General features: G+C 38.7%; 1 protein-coding gene across 4 annotated transcripts in view; it reads right to left on the bottom strand.

Annotated features, from left to right (window-relative positions):
- Dennd1b (DENN domain containing 1B) overlaps positions 1 to 14,311 on the bottom strand; it is a 218,205-nt gene that overhangs the window by 113,149 nt on the left and 90,745 nt on the right. For 2 of the 4 annotated variants that reach the window (XM_076547525.1, XM_076547527.1), the window contains 3 exons: positions 13,499 to 13,558; positions 12,132 to 12,185; positions 9,077 to 9,187 (listed from right to left, as the gene is read on the bottom strand). In XM_076547525.1, coding sequence (XP_076403640.1) covers positions 9,077 to 9,187; positions 12,132 to 12,185; positions 13,499 to 13,558 — 225 coding nt within the window. The remainder of the gene's footprint in view (positions 1 to 9,076; positions 9,188 to 12,131; positions 12,186 to 13,498; positions 13,559 to 14,311) is intronic. The other 2 variants (XM_076547526.1, XM_076547528.1) reach the window with 1 other exon arrangement.

The raw sequence follows: 14,311 nt of genomic DNA, 5'->3' as shown, positions 1-14,311 counted from the left end.
TCCTCAGAGTCCACATCAAAGAAGGCAAGGAATGACTCCCCCAAATTTCCTCTAACACAGGCTATGACACAGTTGGTGGAGGTGTGGAGATACAGGCACATACCAAGTAAATCAATAATGGCAAAAAAAAAAAAGTAATTTGATCAACTTATAAATAAATCAATACTCTTATTCCCTATCTCTAGAAAAATCTGCCAAATGCCAACTATTTCCTTCCAAGTAAAGCTTTCTTTTGGGGTGTTAACTATTTCAAATTTCCTCCCACTTTATGGGTGTCCTGTTGACCAAAACCAACTTAGAGAGTAAAAGATTTATTTGACCTTATACTTGCAAGTCACATGCCAGCACTTAGAAAAGTCAGACCAGGAACTAATGCAGAGACCATGGAGGAACACCACTTACTGGCTTGCTTAACTAGCTTTCTTATACAACCCAGGTCCCCCAACCTAGGGATGCCACTTCCCTCAGTAGACTGAGCACTCCTACATCAATTAACAACATGCCAACAAGCCAATTGCCTCTGGTGGGGGCAATCCCTAATTGAGACTCCATCAGGAAAATGAAGCTAACGAGAAGAATAAGGGACTGTTTTTGCATTGGCAGATGAAATGGCCTCAGCCTTTCAAAGACCCAAATGCCCCTAAAACCTAAAGGCTTAAGAAGGGTTGATCACTGGCTGTTGTGATTGGCCAGTGACAAAAAGAAAAGGAAGCACAGAGGACTAGAAGAGGAGCCATGTCACATAAATACAGCAGGTGACAGAGTCAAAGGCATCTCTCTGGTAATTCTTGATACTTGTCTCATAAGGAAACTGAATGGAAAACTTCGGGTAAAAAAAAAAAAAAAATCCACATAACAAACATGGAGATCCTTTAGGAACAGAAGTTTGTATCATTCTACCAATAAAAAACTCAACCATCTGAGGTTCTAGCTGAGTACAAAAATGAATATGGGATGAACAACAGGAAGCCACATGTATCAATTACAGCCTCAGGACCAGTTACCGGAATAAGCACAGCAATTTCATTTATGGAACAGATGGAAATGGACAGTGAATACAAAACAGTTTCTATTGGTGGAGAATCCTACACTTTCTACTTAATACTATACAAAGGCCAAAAGAATCCCAAACTAGGCCAGCTCATATACTGAACAAGAATCAATATTGTGTTGCAATATATATTAAAAGAACTCAAAGGGTTCATGATTTACTGATACTTTTTCCTCGAGTCATTAACATTTAGATCAACTTCTTTAAAAATTAAAATCCTGTAGCAGGAAGCAGATACACAAAAACCATTTGTTTAAAAAGACAAAAATCTACATGGAAACCAGCCTCTCACTCATAAAACGCAATTTTTAAGTTAAAAAATTGTGGCCTAATAAAAGAGCTCAAGCATTTCATTGATTATCTCAACATCAGACGTGGTAAATGCCACAGGTGTCTGGCAGTAAGAAGTGATGGGAGTAGCTGAAAAAACAAAACAAAATTTTAAGAGTCAGAGTCTTGCAGATGGAAACAGAAAACACACCTGGGGAAGAAGGGAAAGGTATCATTTCATGCATCCACCCCAATTGCCTCGCTGTGTATCATCACTGCCAAAGAGCCTGTCTCAGAAGAGTGATCACATCTGACAAGAAGTTCACCTGCCTCATAGGTCCAGAGGAAGCTTGGAATAGACCTGCCACAAGATCCAGCTATATCCCTCGAGGGAATATACCCAAAGGACACTTCATCCTACTACAGAGAGAACAACTCAACCATGTTCATGGCTGCTCTGTTCACAGTAGAACGAAACTGGAAACAACACAGATGTCCATCAACTGATGAATAGATAAAGAAAATGGAGTACACAATGGAGTACTGTTCAGCTGCTAAAAAGTAAAATCATGAAATTCTCAGGTAACTGGATGGAGCTAGAAAAACAATCATTCTGAGTGAGGTAACCCAGGCCCAGAAAGACAAATATGGTATGTATTCGCTTGTATGTTAGCTGTTATGTCTTTGGTAAGCAAGCTACAGTCCATAGAACCACAGAGATTAGGTAAGAATTAAGTAAGGAACAGAAAAGGGAAACAAAACAGATAGTTATAGTTGTTATAGTTATAGTTATAGTTAAAGTTATAGATAGATGGGGGACTGGAATGAGAGGATACAGTGGGGAGAAGGAGGAACAGGGGGGGGAGGAAGGAAGACAGGGAGAGACAGCTAAAATTAAGGGCCATTTGAGGGATAGTGTGAAATCTAATACAGTAGCAGCTTCATAAATACATAAATATATAAAGGCTATCTGTTAACTGTTTTTTTTTTTTATTATTCACAGTGGCTGCCCCTTCATCAACCACTGTCCTAACCAGAGACTGCAGCTCTGCTGCTACCAGCAGCAGTCTGGCCACAAGGGCCGCAGCCTGAGGGATTCTGTTCCCTCAGGCACCGACTCTTTCAAAGCTACTAAGGGAACTTTATTTATCTAGATCTCTGTTCCTCTGAAGAACTCACAATTCAAAGGTTGAGGTGGAATTCTGCTCACTCGGAAAGGCTGAAGAGAAATAGCTAACTGTCTCCCTTTCCTGGCATCTTTCAGAAAACCCATCATCCTTCCCTCAGCCCCCACTTAAAACAACCCTCGCTACACGAGGTTCCTCCCTACCACTTCCTGTCAGCTACTTGCTGACTCAGCCTCCTGCTCACAGGTTAATTTTATTTAATCAAACACATCCTCAAATTGCTAACAAAAGCAGTAGGGAAAAAAATGCAACACACCTTAAAATAATATTCCACAACAGCTATCTAAATGAAATAGCCAAATAATAGGGGAGACAGAGTCCCAAGTGGATCTCTCTTGTCACCAGATGAAGCTTCCAGTACCAGGACTGAGTTACATGTAATTGAACTGGGTCCCTTGGGAAGCCCCAAATAACCCAGGCTGTTGCTAAAGCTATGGGTTGCTCTCTACTAACTGATGGCATGGGCTCATTGCTGAAGACAACACCTACACAAGTCACATTCAAGCTGGTGCCTACACAGAGCCTTCACCCCTATGGACTAGTTTTTATGGTACTGGGAAGTACTCTGCACAATACTAAAGGAGAAAGGTAGGTACCAACATAGCTACAAACTCTTTGATCCACAAGAGCAATCTGACTGCAAGATACACTGGTGCATTAGTGGCAGAAACTTGTGGGAGTCACCAACCACTGTGTGATTTGACTGAAGGCCACTCCATGAGATGGAGCCCATCCATACAGTGCTCAAATGGCCAAGCACCTGAGACTAGATACCCCAGAGACCCAGAAGAAAAGCAAATACTACTGTTCTACCATAGGAATGTAACAATAAAATGACTCCTACTGGCATTCTTCTAAACTCAGATCAGTGCTTTGCTCAGCAATCATTATAGAAGTTTCCTCTTGAAGTACATGGGAACAAATACAGAGACCCACAACCAAATAATGTGCAGAAAAAGAAAGACTTTGAAACACTGTATCCTAATTGGGATTTCTCAAGTCCCTCACCTCAGGGCTCAGGGAACCCTGCAGAAGAGGAGACAGACAGAGTTTAAGAGCCAGAGGGGATAGAGGACACCAAGGAAACAGGGCCTTCTAAATACAGCAAGACTGACACACACATGAACTCACAGACTGGCATCATGCACAGGCCTGCACAGGTCTGATCCCAGTGCTGAGAAGAGAAGTGGAAACACGCCCCAAACCTAATCCAGAAGCTATCTCCAATTGATAACCACTTGGAAACGGAAAAGTGATTTTATCCAATAGATTCTCACTGAAATACACACTACTCTTAAGGGAAGTACCAATGCCCAGCAGTAGATGGCGAACACAAAACAAACTCAATGGCATCTTTGGAAGTTTTTGTCTCATAATGTTCTGTCAGGACTGTGTGTGTGTGTGTGTGTGTGTGTGTGTGTGTGTGTGTGTGTGTGTGTGTGTGTGTGTGTGTGTGTGTCTTACAGTTCCTCTGAGTATTTATTATGGCTTCCTCTTTGTTTGTTTGTTTGTTTCTTTGTTTATTGGATTCCTGTGTGGACAAACCTGTGCTTCTTGTGCTTTTTCTTTGGCTCGTTGTTTTCTTCTGTTTATTTGTTTTGTCCTATTCTTGTTTGTTTGTTTTTGTTTTATCTTATTTTGTTATTATTCCTCAGATGTTTGTTTTCTAATGAGAAAAAGAAAAAGTGTGGATTCTGATGGGGTAGGATAGGGAAGATCTTAGAGGATTTGGGGGAGGGAAAACAATAATTAGAATACATTGTATGAAAAAAAGTCTATTTTCAGTAAAATAAAAGTAGAGGAAATAAAGTCTGCCTCAAGGGTTTTGCTCTCTAGAGATTGGGTAGGATAGGGTAGGTAGCATTCAATGCCAACTAAGTGCATGGGAAATAGGCAATGAATATGTTATTTTTTAACCTAAAATATTGAGTAATTAATTATATACAGGCTTAATCTCAAAATTACTGATATGAGTAGTAAGCAGAAGATGAATGTGAGCACTCACACCACCATGAAAACTAAGAGAGAGGAAACAAACTGAGACATTCAGGAGTCTGACTGAGCTTGAGAAGAGGATGGAGTTCAGTACTGTGGATGATGCTGTGGTAGGAAAAAACAAAGATCTATTTGGTTTTATAAGACAGCCATGGCAGATGGGTAGAACTGCATGAAGACTGACAATACACAGTTTGAGAGTGAGACAAACTGACTGAACTACACACTAGTTTCATGAGGTTGGAAAGTTTGCCCTATGTTTCAAAAATGCTCTTTTTCATCTGTCTACTTAGATACCAACAGCACTTATCCCATAGTAAATGATGATTAAATCATTTCAAATTATTTGCTCATAAAGGAGACTAACTCACAATATGCACTGTTACAGAGATGATACTGATAACATCATATGCAAACTGAGATGTTAGCATTCACTATATACTATTAAAAGGAATGTTTGTGGGTAGTGGTAGTCTCCTTAACTAAGACAGTGGGCAGCTATAATGGAGAGCATGAATCAGAGAAAAAGGAATTACAGACTCAGACTCTATAGTAGATGCATGAGTGGGTGAGGCCATTTACCAAATCAGCCCTAAATAGTGGGAAGTGATCATGGAAAAATCTGATGAGTTCTCTTTGACAATGCTGAGTGCAACATCTACAGTGAGTTGCATGGGAGTTTATAACCTGAGGGCACACATCAAAAGAGAAATGCTGCCAAACCTGAAAACGAATGGGTGTGTGCGTGAGTGTGTGTGTGTGTGTGTGTGTGTGTGTGTGTGTGTGTGTGTATCTTTCCTTTCATTTGATATTTATAATCAATAGCACAAAATTAAGTCATTGTTCTATATAGAAAACAATTCAGTTAACAGAAATAACCCAGGATCAATTTTTGATGACCAGCATTGTAGGAGTGAAGCTGAGAGAACCTGCATGGCAGCTAAATGCAACGCTCACCCAGCTCCACGGCTGTCACACTGCCCTTCTGCTGCGTGAAGTCAAGGCCAAGTTATGCTTTCAAAAAACAAATCGGCCAAACTCTTGGGCAGAAAAACATGCATACTTCCCTGGAAAATGGGGTAACTCTGAGAGAGGGAAAATAGAGGTGCTGGTATTTTTCTTTAAAGGCCTCCACCTCCTCTTAACCTGCACAACATGCCTTCCTGCAAAACATTTCACAAGGACCTCAACACAGCCATTTCCACACTTAGTCACATTCACAAAAGGATGATTGGAAATACACTGTAAAGTACGGCAGTGTATACCTGTCAAATAATACACTGGTGAGCAGAGTCATTATCCACAGTTTCAGGGAACTTACTAGAGTCTATAGATTGTGGATATTGCAAAATTTAAAAATTGTTCCTAGAAGACCTCTTAGAAAAGTCCAGATAAAAAATTTTAACTGCATTTCTCTGCTGCTGTGTTAAAAACACAAGGCAAACCCACGTCAACAACTTCAATCAGGAAGCAAACCTGGGTACACTTTGTTCTCCCATCAACTGTTCAATCTTAATCTAAAGAGTCTCTGTGCTTTAAGTTTCAGCTAAATGAAGATATACATGGCTCCACTAAGAGACAAAAATGAATATATACAATGCAGCTAAGGATGTTAAAATGCTCTAGACTCCCCTTAGTCAAAGCCTATAAAAACTACTGTTTAATAGCTGATTTGCTGGGGATCACAAGATGTTTTTCTGCATATGCCCTTTGATGGAATTAATGAGAAGGTGAAAGAAAAGCATATGCTTAAACGCCTGGGGGAAGCTATAACAAAGAAGAACATACAATTTATTAGCACAATTCCAGCACTCACAGCATACCACTTGCTCTAAATATTCCAGAAATAATATGCATATATAATCAATTCTCTGTAAATGATGTGCAGACATCATTAAGAGGATGATACTTACCAACTGTACGTTGGTCAAAACAGTGCTAACATTTAGACATCTGCTTTAAAGAGATACATCCCTTTTACCTGCTTCTACAAACCATAAATGCACACCCTAGTTAACATATTACTGACAGGATGATGAGAAAGCTCCTGTCAGACGCTGGCCAGCTGGGTGTTTGAGACAAAATGCACAGCCCCAGCTGACTAGTTAGAGGCAGTCTAGTGAGGTACAATTACAGAAGCATATGACAAGGCTTCATGCCTGACTGATTTGAGAACCCATGACATGGCTTTAAACAGCGGTCCTCCCTATCTACGGTCACAAAACAGCAATAAGTCAACTAATACAACTGTGTAGTATCATGATTTATTCCTCTGCTTTGAATAGAGGAGGCCAGGATATGATGCTGTGCTAGTCTACCAGGATTCACTCGGGCTTAAAACATTAGGCCTGCCTACAGCATGCATAAAATCAACTAGCTTGTTTGGGACTGGCAGAAGTCATTCTGTGTCCTTGGCAATGTATGCATCAAATAATACAGGCAAAACCAATGATGTCCTAGCACATTAAACTTAAAAATGTAAAAATATAATAAAACTAACATTACACCATGCTTCCACAAATGAAAAAGGAGCCAAAGACGAAGAAGGACATCCAGGGGCCAGCCACCCAATGACACAGCTAGCCACAGAGTGAGAATAAGATTTACAGAAGAGAAAGGGAAAAGCCCAGAGGCAAATGACAGATGGGTTAATTTTAAGTTAAGTAAAGCTGGCTAGAAACTAAGCCAAGCTAAGGCCAGGCATTCATAAGGAACAATAAGGCTCTGGGTGTGATTTATCTGAGAGCTGGGTGATGGGCCCCCAAAAAAGGGCCAAAAAACAAACATTAGTACACATTCCATATGACATAATATGCTTATTTGTTCCGCTGTTTATATATTTCATGCCAGTTAAATATGAGCATACAAACTGGCCTTGGTAGTCTTATGGATAAACTTACAGTATCTAGGAAAATGCCAGGCACAAAAATATTTTATGCATGAATTATTTCCTAAATCTATAAGAGAGCTCATACAAAAATTTTTGTCATCATGAGAATAATTCTCATCAAAAATATTTTTAAAATCTTGAAAATAAGGAGAGGAGCAGAAAGGGGAAGATAAAGGATGGTTGGTTGCACATCAATGGCAAGCCCTGAATGGAAGAGTAAACATTAAAACATCAAATCACTCATGTGGAGTCCTCAACCACTCTTTCAAACCAGGAGAGAAAACAATTACTAAGATCACTCATAGTCCTCGTTCTCTGATGTCTCTCCTCTTATCGCCATACAGTTTCCTCTAACATCTCATCATTTTCAAGATAAACATTTTCAATTTGGAAAATAATGAATATAAGAATATTATATACTCGATACCTCAAATTTGTATGCAATCAACTCTAGGGTGACAGGTGTGGCCCCCTACAAAGAATCAGGACCTGTTTTGGCTCATACTATGGATCTCCAATAGTTTTTTGGTGTTGGAATGGTGATTTAACTTCTCTGAAAATGCCTTGTTTTTTATTGTTTTGCTTTATTTTTTAATTTTATGTGTATGGAGTTTACATGCACATCTGTGTGTGTACCACATATATGCCTTGTACCCATGGAGGTCAAAAGACCTCTGGAACTGATGTTACAAACCACTACAAATCCCAACCCTCTGCAAGTACAGGAAGTGCTCTTAGCCACTGAGCCATCTCTCTAGCCTGAGAAAATGCCTTCCTTAAGACTAAACACTAACGTGATAACCTGGAGAAATGTCAGACCTCTATCTAATCTAAAATGCTACAATATTTTTAAAGAGGCATTTTATTTCTATTGTATGAGAATAAAATATTAAAAGTAGATTTTTGTTTTACATTAAGTAAATTTATGAAGAAACAATTTAAGATGGTTTTAATATACCACATATTACTCAAATCACTTAACTTATTTTATACATTTTGAATCTGAAAATACTAAATTTTATATTTAATGAAGAAAATATGAATTCTAACAAAATACTTCTGAATATTCTTCTGTTACCTAAGAAAAGTCTTTCTATTCCTGCCTTTCCCATAGTAATGAAGAGCCTCCAGACGAACATCGAAGTGAGTGCCATAAAACCTGTGATTTATAAAAATGCTACTTTGACTTTTGAGTTATTATCAGCCTGAAGAGCTCCTCCAAACCAGAACTATTATAGAATCTACTCCTGAGCCCACACGGCAACAAAGATGAATCTGCTATTCCCAGGTTAGGAGAGCAGCTATTATCATGGCCCCGCAGTTTCTTTCAAGTAGCTCCAATGGAAAAAGCCACAAGTGAATAATAAAGATCTCATAATAGCTCTTAAGAGTTCTCTGTGTGATGAAGGCACTAAAATGAACTCCAGAGAGTTTAAAAGCAGGGGGAAAAAAACACCTCATCTCCTGATAAGGGAAAATAATTAACCTGACTTAATGCATCTGGGAAGGCTTCTATAAATCAGACTTTTATACTCCAAGAGCCAGTTTCAAACCATATATTAAAAATATGTAGATATTGTCTTTTAAGTACATGTAGTGCAGCTCTAAATCTGCAGACGTTTTTAGGTCTTTTTGTGAAGCACTCAATATGTGTTAGTCAAAGGAGAAGTGTGAAGGACTTACAGTGCTTAATTTGCTCGAGGTAATAATGATGCGCCTCTCATGCAGCATGCTGGCATACAGTCGCAGCATGTTGTTCACATCCACAGCAACGAAGTACTCTGTCAGGTTTCTCTGGACAAGGGAAAAGAATTGTTTGAGCTGCAGTTCACAGAAATATAAGGGAAAACATTTTATACATTTACCAGTCTTAAAGTTCAAAAGAAGATATTAATAGAAGGGCATTCATTAATAATAATTAAATGTAATATTCTTCTGCTGCCACATGACATTGCTACATCCTACCATCATCTAAAACCTCGTCTATTCTATACAAGCATTTCTCAGAGGATGACCACAGGATGGATCTCACTCCAGTCTTCCTCCCCACACCACCATTTTTCTAGCTCCAGTGGAGGCCTACTGACTTATTATCTTTAGAGCACGTTTCCAGGGACCCCAGTGTTAACCAAGTGCTCCTGGTGATTCACATGTACACTGATGCCTGTGAAACTGCTACTCTGGAAAACCACATTTGAATTACTTCATGTTTACTATTCCCTCTCTGGTACCCAAGGCACCCAACAGAGAAGGGGGATTTATAAACCATCCGGTGCTTCCTTATTAAAGAAAATCTCTAGGTTTTACCCCTCATCAGGCTTGCTTTTTGTTATTATAGTCAAACGTAACTGTGATGTTCTAAACTGATTCCTCAAAGTAATACACAGTAGACTGACTCCACTACAATACAAAATGGGGAGGAGCTACACTAACAGTGCTGCTTAGGGCCTGTCCTCAGGAATTGCTTCCAACTTGCTGTTTTAAAAAAAATAAAAGCATTTTAGAAAGCAAATATTCTAATGCACAGAAAGTATAGAGTACAGCAGATAAAGATCTGAAAGGCTGAAACTTGGGGGTGGGGGGCAAGAACATAAGAAAGCTTCCTGTTTCTCCAACTGGTAGAAGGCAGGGATTTTATAAGACAAACTGTCAATCATAACATCTCAAATACATAATATCTGAAGTCTCTGCGTGGTGTTCAACCTGTTGGGGAGAGGCTCACTTCCTATTGTCTGTGAAGCGTCCTTCACCTCCCAACTCAACTCGATGACAATATTTCCTTTATAACGTGCAGCAGAGCTACTTGTGCTATCCCAAAGCCACCCCTAAGTGGAGAACTGCCCTCCAACATAGAGCCCTGCTGGGTGCTTCTGTGCTGTTTCTCTCAACAGGACAGTGGGAAGGTATGTCAATGATAACATACAAGTTTACTTTTTTATGTTCTCAGTAACTGGTTTCTAATGGAATGTTTGTTCCTTTAAATATTTGAAAATGAAAGTCTCTATAGATGAAACTAGAGCTCTCAAGATAGCTTAGCAGGGAAAGGCACTTACTTACGTGATAACCTAATTCAATCACTCAGACCCAGACAGTGAGGGCTAAATCTCATAAACCGTCAACTAACCTGCACAAATTCATTCATTCATATTCTCTCTCCAACCCCCCGTCTCACCCTCTGTCTGTCTGTCTGTCTTCTCCCTCACTCTGTCTCCTCTCCCCCACTTCTAGATATGTAAAAAGTAAAAACTAAAATGGAAACTATTAGCTGTTTGCTAGTGAATGCAACTAAATGCACGTTAACTAAAGGGCAAGAAGAAGAAGAGTAACTCTGCAAGACTTCCGAGTGACAAGGTCACAGACATCTGAGTCAGAAAACAGTTAGCAGCCATAAGCCTATGTCCATCAGGTACAAAAGTCAAGGATTCATTATGAGACCTGAGAGCTGCATAGTCTATCCTGAGCCACGCTGTAAGATCAAGTTTATGCCAAGTCTTTTGATAGAACTTATCTGAGAGAAACCCTTTCAATGGAATTCATAGGACTGATCTTGTACAAAGTTTTAATTTGACAGTCTTGGTTTGATATTAGAAAATTTACAATTGGGGGGCTGGGGAAATGGCTGAGCAGGTAAAACTCTTGCCACACAAACATGAAGACCTGAGCTGAGATCCTCAGCATCCAAGTGAAAATCCGGACGTGGCCACATACTCCTGTAATCCTGGTACTTGAGAGGTGAGGCATGTAGATTTCAAGAAAGATTAGTAAGCTCAAGCTCCAGCCTTTCTCACAAAACAAGGCTGAGAATAATAGAGGAGAATGGCTACTGCTGACCTCCAGTCTCCTCGTGCACTCATGTACATGCATACACATGTATACGTACACATGGCGACCCACACACATGAAAGCACAAGCAGAATTTATGTTTGCATAATTGCCCTTCACTCACTATTCCTATGTTTGAGAAAGTAAATGTTATAATGGTTTGAAAACTATATGGAAAAATAGTATACATCTGAAATGCATACAAGAACACCTGAAGGAAACCTTTCTAGTGATTTTCCTTTGATTTGATGGTTTATAACTGATTTATTTTATGTTCTAAGAAAAACTGAAGGGGGTATTTTCCTTTTCCCACAGTTACCAAATGGCATGGAAGTATATCCACCATTTCCACTTATTATGTAAGCTCCTACAGAAAGTATTAACTTTCATAACTCTTGAGAAACACAAAGTATTTCTAGCATAGGTGCAATTACCAATGTAACAAGCATTATTAGTTTTTACACTACCTTCAAGTCTAATCAAATGCCTACTACATTACATTAAAACCATGAACTCAACAACCAGGACACTGATGATTTAAACAATGTTACAGAGTACAAGTCTAAAATTCAATGGTCCATTTACCAAAATAACTATAAAGTGAAATTTTTCCTGTTATCACTATCCCCGAATGGTAGAAGCCACACCTCTACACTTCCTCCCATTTCAGACGGCCAAGCTCCAGAGCTAACCGAGTGTGTGAGGCCCTAAGTGACCATCCAAGTGACAGGCATTCTGTCCTCCCTTCCTCATCAGCACAGGCATTAAGAAAGGAATAATGGGATAGACACATAGAGAGCAAAAGGAGAAGATGCTCTGGTTCCTTACTCTTTCATAATTTCTCTACAGAGAAACAGTGAGGACAAAATCACATTTGTCAGATGAAGAAGTCATAGAAGTATTCACAGACACTTACACTCTCTGGTATCGTTGGGAGTCCAGTGATGTCAGGGGCGATGAAACAGGAGTGCTGGTCGGGAGGAATAAAGCACACAAGGACAGAAGAATTAAAATTTCATATTCCATATAATTACAGTAAAAATCAGAAAAAATACTGACGGTTCAATGTCACAGACTAACAATCTCGACTTGAATGTAAGAGAATTTCACATAAAATGGCAAATTTAAATAACTAACTTTAACTGTCTCATACCAGAAGCAATGGTCAAAAATAAGAGATTTTGAAATTGGACAGGAGCAGATTAAGATTCTGCATTAAGTATTAAGACCAAAAAAAAGAATATATTATAAATATACCTATGAACATGTATTCCCAAAATATATTTAAGTAGATTGAAATCAAAGAGCATGATAATTAAAGTGTTTGTAAAAAAAATCTCTTGAGTCCTGGGTTTCTATGATAAACTATAATAAATGTTTTGTAGCAAGTGTATTTGGAAAACAACAATAAAAGATAATCTTTAAAAGATTAAAACTTAAACATGTATTTGCTGCCAGGCAATGGTGGGACATGCCTTTAATCCCAGCACTCTGGAGGCAGAGGCAGGCTGACCTCTGTGAGATTGAGACCATTCTGGTCTACAAAGCAAGTTCCAAGACAGCCAGGGCAACACAGAGAAATCCTGTCTCAGAAAAAAAAAATGTATTTGCTATTCAAAACTATAACTTTATTCAAACATCAATAGATAAATATAAACTTCCAAAATAAATAATGCAATGCCATCAGATATCTACATGAAAAGAATGATGAGTCTCTACCTCACAGTGTCCAAAAAATGCCCTCCCATTTTATTCACCCAAATCAAAGTGCAATCATCAAACTGCTCGATTTTTCTATTCATATTATGCTCCTAAATCATTTTAATATCTTAATTATATAGGAATATATTTAATATTGTTTTATATGTAAAGATTGGAACAGAAACTTTCAGCAGTATTTAAACAGGGCTGAACAAGTAAGAGGCTGTTTCACACAGTCATAATGTATAATTTTCCAGGGGGGAAGAACAGTATAAGTCACAAGATGATCTTGTGACCAAAAAAGAAAAGGTGACAGGAATCTCAGGAAAGCACTGGATGTATTTCAGCACACTACTGAAAAGAGAAAGTGCAAGTTTACATCCATCAAACACCTTTATTTGGATGTGCTTCACACATGACTGTATTTCATAAAATTAGGAAAAAGAGAAAGTATAAACAGAAAACATACTCTAAATGATTGTTTTTAAATAGTCCATTTTCCAAAGAACCAGAGTGAATAAATCAGAAAAGCACAGTGATTTTAGAATAGTGATTTGAGAAGTCAGAGTCCTGTTCACTCACCGGCATCAGTGAGGGCTGATCTTTCAGAACTTGCTCACTGGCAATAAATAGCTCTTGGTTCTTATGAGAGAAAAATGAGCATTTTACTTTCAGAGGGGAAGTTTACACAAAACGCTCCTGTGTGCTGAGACAAACCCACGTTGCTACACTATACCCTGGAAGTACTTGAGTGACATTCATTATGCAGAACATTCTAAATACTGACCTGCTAATCTATTCTGGAATGTCCTGAATGAAGTTTTGTACTGTGAGTACAAAGACAGTGAATAGCTAATGATTTCTTAAGTACAATTAAAAAAAAAAAAAAAAAACCTCACTTATATTACATATTAACTTTTCATAAAATCTGCAATATTCCATGATCAATAATCACTTCCAATAAAGACTTCCAAGATCATCATGTTTAATCTGTAAGATAAAATGAGTCTCCAAGGCTAGTTCAAGACAAGTGCTCTAGTGTCCAAACTGCCAATCAGTAATGGACAGGACTGGGTACATAGTAATCTGCTGTTGAAAGCAAAATAAATTATTATTGAACTTCATTTTAAAAAGCTATAAATTTATTTTACTAATATATTAGGTAATTATTGCTTGAAAAATCGATACACAGGTTTGAAACCTATTATAGACTATTATGGGATAGTGGCCACTGGCCACCAGGTGTATGGAAAGGTGTTTGACATCACCAAGCACTAGAGAAATGCACAAAACTGCACTATGCTGCTTCACCCCAGTGCGGCAAGTATGACAGCAGACGAAGGCAGAAGGCACTGAGGAAGCTGTGAAGACAACACTAAGACACTGCTGCTGGAA

This window comes from Peromyscus maniculatus, chromosome 11 (genome assembly GCF_049852395.1).
Source record: "Peromyscus maniculatus bairdii isolate BWxNUB_F1_BW_parent chromosome 11, HU_Pman_BW_mat_3.1, whole genome shotgun sequence".
In the NCBI taxonomy this organism is placed as follows: Eukaryota; Metazoa; Chordata; class Mammalia; order Rodentia; family Cricetidae; genus Peromyscus; species Peromyscus maniculatus.
Note: the sequence above shows the minus strand (reverse complement) of the source record. Positions and strands in the feature narration are given on the sequence as shown.